This window comes from Geospiza fortis, unplaced genomic scaffold, assembly GCF_000277835.1.
Source record: "Geospiza fortis unplaced genomic scaffold, GeoFor_1.0 scaffold188, whole genome shotgun sequence".
Classification (NCBI taxonomy): Eukaryota; Metazoa; Chordata; class Aves; order Passeriformes; family Thraupidae; genus Geospiza; species Geospiza fortis.
In genome coordinates this window covers 3,183,855-3,188,656 of record NW_005054337.1, presented here as the reverse complement: position 1 = coordinate 3,188,656, position 4,802 = coordinate 3,183,855, and the positions used below count along the sequence as shown (strand labels likewise).

At 62.5% G+C, this 4,802-nt stretch overlaps 1 protein-coding gene across 1 annotated transcript; it reads right to left on the bottom strand.

Annotated features, from left to right (window-relative positions):
- Positions 1-317: 317 nt before the first annotated feature.
- Positions 318-4,458, bottom strand: MMP9 (matrix metallopeptidase 9). The gene is made up of 12 exons (XM_031058008.1): positions 4,283-4,458; positions 3,721-3,869; positions 3,385-3,513; positions 3,130-3,303; positions 2,881-3,054; positions 2,589-2,762; positions 2,299-2,454; positions 1,934-2,210; positions 1,673-1,812; positions 1,412-1,562; positions 1,194-1,297; positions 318-910 (listed from the first exon to the last, which is right to left on the bottom strand). The coding sequence occupies exons 1-12, from the start codon at positions 4,432-4,434 to the stop codon at positions 801-803; spliced, it is 1,890 nt and encodes a 629-aa protein (XP_030913868.1). The 5' UTR covers positions 4,435-4,458; the 3' UTR covers positions 318-800.
- Positions 4,459-4,802: the final 344 nt, after the last annotated feature.

Here is a 4,802-nt window from a genome sequence, read left to right as displayed (position 1 = left end):
GAGCGCAGGGGAGGGCAGTGGGTGGAGGATTATGCGGAGCCAGGGCTTGGGAGGTCCGGCCAGTCGGGGCGGGGGGTGCCGGCCCTGGCGTAGCGCTGGTGGGGGACAATGTTTGGACCGAGGGACATCATTCCCCGTTGGACCCAGTGTCCCTGCGGGATCCAGAGTCCTTAGCAAAGGGGGATTTGGTGACAGTTCCCCCACAGTGCCCCCATGCCCACTGGTGCTGGCACCCCCGGGGCTGGGGGAGGATGATGCTCCCAGCACATGGGAGTTCTCCAAACCATGGTCCCAACAGCTGCTAGAGCACTCGAGGCTGTGTCCAAAGAATTGTCTTTATTACAAACGGGCAGGCAATTGGCAGAGGGGAGTGGTTGGCAGAGTGGGCAGTGGGCAGGAGTAGGCAAAGCCCTGTGTCCCACCCTGGTGTGACCCCAGGCGCCAGCTCCCAGTGGGGCTCAGCCTGACCTGGCATCGCTGGCTCAGGAAAAAAACAAATTTGTCTCGAATCCATGTGCGGTTTGCACCAGACAAACGCCTCTGTGCAGTGGAGCTGGCACTGGCAGGAGTGGCACAATGCCAGCTGTGGCAAGAGTCCTTCTCCCCAGCTGGGGCTCTCCAGGCTGGGCAGCTCCCAGGAGGTGGTGCCCCCCTGCCCCTTTCTTCCAGGAAGATGGTGATCTCGTCTGGGGCTCCCCACAGCCACAAGGCTCCCAGGGGTCAGCCCATGAGACAGGAGCCCGCAGGTTGGGAGCAGTGGGCAGGGAGCAGCACTGCAGAGCTGGTGGCTGGTCAGGCCTTCAGTTCTGGGGACACTGCAGGATGTCATACTTGACGTAGCCCACCCTGTCCACCTGGTAGCGTGGTGTCATCCTCCAGTAGAAGCTGCCCCGGCAGAAGTGGTACTTGCCTGGGCAAGGAGGCGAATGGAAGGAATGGAGGGTCAGCAGGAGTTTGGCCATACAAAGATCCATCCTGGTGGCTGCCCAAGCAGCACAAGCACATGACACCTTGCACCTTGCTGGCACCCTGCCAGCTCCAGCACAAGGACCCACCAGGGCTGATGGCATGCCCTGTCCCAGAGCTATTCCCCACACACCCGAGCATCCCGAGCAGGAACCAGAGCAATGCCATGAGAGGCTCAGGCAGCCCGGGCCTGAACACACAGCACCCACCTGCCAGGTCCCACTCACCTTGGTAGAGGAACACATTGCGTGCATCCAGGGGGACGCCAGTGAAGACATCGTCGGTGGCACGGGGGTAGCCCTTGTCCACCCTCTGAACCTTCACATCCAGCCTGTGGGAGAGCAGAGCCGTGCTCAGAGCTGCTGGGAACCCCCTCCCAGTCCCTGGGCAGGGCTCAGGCAGGCGCTGCTGCTCTCCAGCCCTGCTGCTCTCCAGCCCCGCTCACCTCCAGTAGCTCTCCCCGCTGAAGAGCAGCACTTTGCCGCGGCCCCGCTGCAGGGCCCCCGAGAGGCGGCCGGCTTCCTTCCCTATACCCAACTTCTCGATCCCCCGGGGGCCCAGTGCACTCTTCCCAGAAAACACCCAGAACTGCCGACCTGCAGTGGGAGATAGTGGGGGTGTCAGACAGCCCTGAGAGCTCCCAGGCTTCACCGGGCTCCTCCCACTGCCCGTGGGGCTGGGCGAGGGCACTGGGGGCAGAGCTCACCAGCAAAGAAGAAGACCCTCTTGGTGAGCAAATCCTGGAAAACAGCATCGATGGTGTCTGGGAGGCCAGGCCAGGTATCAGCAACAGAGAAGGCACCCTGGATGCCCGATTTCCAGAAGGATGAGTAGGTCCAGTATTTCCTGGTGGGGAAGATGAGTTGTCCTGATCACCTCAGTCTGCCACAGCCCATGTTCCCCACACCCCTGTGTTCCCTCACATCCCACCTCACCAGGGCAGGAGGTGCCAGATGCTGCCACTCACCCATCCTTGAAGAAGTACAGCTCCCCATTAATCTCCGTGATAGCATCAAAGTTCCTCTCCATGCAGGCATCCCGGCTGGGGTCCACAGGAATGGGTCCAACTGTGGGCTCTGGTGTCGTCTCCCCCTCTTCCTCAGTGGTGGAGGTGCTGCCAGCCTCTGTGGGCAGGGGCTGGGTCTCCTCCGTCGGCAGGGGCTGGGTCTCCTCCGTGGGCAGGGGCTGGGGCTCCTCAGTGGGAGCAGGTGCAGGTGCAGTGGGCTTAGGGCCAGAGCCACGACCTGAGTGAATACAGGGGAGGGCATGAGGCTGGGATCACCTTGGTGCTGCAGGACACCCAATGCACCCAGCTGCAGTGCAGCTGCTCACCATAGAGGTACTGGATGCCCTGGACATCATCAGGGTGCAGCTGGAAGTCCTGGATGTAACTGTACATGGGGTACATCAGGGCCTCACGCACACTGGAGTGGTCCAGACCCAGTGAGTGTCCAAACTCATGGGCAGCCACCAGGAAGATGCTGTAACCTGGGAGAAAGCACTGGCCTAAGTGTCTGGTGGGCCACAACAGGGCAGAACACACCATCCAGAGACTGTGTTCCCCACAAGGAGTGTGACAATATGGCATGGGTCTGGGAGGCACAAAGGGGAGCAGGTTCTACCTCTGTCAGGGCAGAAGCCCCACTTCTTGTCGGTGTCATAGTTGCTGGTGGTGGCACACCAGAGCTTGCCATCCTGCCGGCCCTGGCTGGTGCAGGCACTGTAGGACTGTCCCAGGAAGGTGAAGGGAAAGACACACGGGTCCCCCTGGGAGTTGCCACCGATCACCGCCGTGTCTGCAGCAAAGTGTCAGTGAGGCTGTCCCTGGCCCCTGGCTGCACCGGCCAGAAGCCAGGACAACGCTAAGATCCCTCATGTGCCCCCTCCCCTGCATGCCCCCCTCCCTGCTGGCACCTCGGTTGGGGCAGAAGCCGTATTTCTTGTCCTGGTCGAAGCTGGAGGTGGTGGCACACCAGCGGTAGCCATCGGAGCGCCCGTCTGTGGTGCAGGCATCGTAGGAGGTGCCCTCGAAGATGAAGGGGAAGACACAGGGGGCTCCATCGCTGTTGCCACCATTGGTGTAGAGGACTGTGGAGTGAGGGAGAGTGAGGAGGGCCCCAGGCACCGTGGGGCTGGGCAGGGGTTATGATCACCACTACTCACGCTCGCTGGGGCAGAAGCCATATTTCTTATCCCGGTCATAGTTGGGGGTGGTGGCACACCAGGGCAGCCCATCCTTGCGCCCCTCCGTGGTGCACCGGGAGTAGGACTGGCCCTCGAAGATGAAGGGGAAGTGGCATTCGGCTCCATTGGCATTCCCGTGGCGGGTCTTCACCACTGCTCAGAGAGGGGCGGCTCAGTGCTGCGGCTGCAGTTGGCACCATCAGACCTCCCCAGTCCACCACACCCTGCCCTTACCTAAGCCAGTTCCCAGGGTCCAGAACTCATCGTCGTCAAAGTGGGCATCGCCCTGGATGCCCTGGCCTGGGGGAAAGGCGTGGGCCAGGAGCCCATCCTTGCCGTCGAAGGGGTACCCGTCCCCATGCTCTGCAGGGAAAAGCACCCTCAGCTGGACCTGCCAGAGGAGCCCTCACATCCCAGCACGCACACAGACACCCAAACCCTGCACACCTCCTGCACGTGTGGGGGCAGGGGGACTCTGGGCACAGCCCAAGGAGACACGGGGTAAGGATCTCACAGGCAGGGTGCGTCACCAGGCCCGTCCTCACTCCCTGCCTGCCCAAAGGACATCACCTTGGCTGCCAAACATGATCATGATGTCTGCCTCGCCACTGTATATCTGGGTGAAGGTGAGAGGGGTCACATCGCTCCACACTTGGAATGCCCGTCTGAAGGCGTCATCGATCACGGCACGGTCCAGGTCAGGGGAGTAGTTCATCACCCTGCCAGGGAGGCAGAGGGTCAGTGCTGCCAGCTCCCCATCTCATGCAGGGAGGCAGAGGGTCAGTGCTGCCAGCTCCCCTCCTCATGCAGGGAGGCAGAGGGTCAGTGCTGCCAGCTCCCCTCCTCATGCAGGAGTCACCCTGTTCTGGGAAGGAGCAGACCCCCACCTCCAGAGGTGATAGCAGTCACCACCCTTGACCTCACCCAGGGCTCAGGTGCCCTTCTGGGCACTGGGGAGCAGATGCTGCTGCTGTCCCAGCTTGGCCCTGGCCCTGGGACCCAGCTGTACAGGCAGCAGCAAGCCCGGAGAAGGGCTGAACAGAGGCTGCCAGCCTCCTGGTCTCTCAAGCTCTCCATTCTCCTGGGACCATCACCCTGGGGACACAAGGGTTCGTCTCCAGAGCAGACTCACCGGTAAGTCAGGTCCATGTGGTCCCACTTGAGGTCCCCCTCAAAGGTAAGGAAGGTTCCCAGATCAGGGACGCCGCAGCGGGGGGCTCGCATGGCCTCCAGCGTGGCAGCATCCAGCTCTCCTGTCTCCTCCAGTCCCAGCTGCTTCTGCATCTTGAGCAGTGCCTTGCCCAGGGACACGTGCCTGCCGCCAATCTTAGCCTCTGTCTCCGTGGTGTAGCCGAACCTCTGCAGGTAGCGCTGTGGAGGGAAGGCAGCCAGAGGGGTGAGCGAGGCAGGAGGGGCTCCAGCAGCCCCGGGCACCCATCCCAGCCTGGCTGCCTCCCTGAGCTCAGGGAGAACGACAGCTCTGAAGCCATGCCTGCAGCCCTCACTGTCAGCCTGGGTGCCCCCTTGGGGACCTGGGTGCCAGGAGGGCACCACGGGGCCGTGCTCCCCTCACCTCTGCCAGCTGTAGATCCGGCAGGGTGCTGATCAGGTCCCCCGGGAAGGTGACAACCGCCTGCGGCTTGCCCTGGAGA

Coding starts and splice junctions, on each gene's coding strand:
- MMP9 (XM_031058008.1), bottom strand. CDS start 4,434: ATGCAGAAGCAGCTGGGACTGGAGGAGACAGGAGAGCTGGATGCTGCC. Junction 3,870..4,282: donor CACATGGACCTGACTTACCG/GTGAGTCTGCTC, acceptor CCTCCCTGGCAG/GGTGATGAACTACTCCCCTG. Junction 2,763..2,880: donor CGGCTTCTGCCCCAACCGAG/GTGCCAGCAGGG, acceptor ACTTTGCTGCAG/ACACGGCGGTGATCGGTGGC.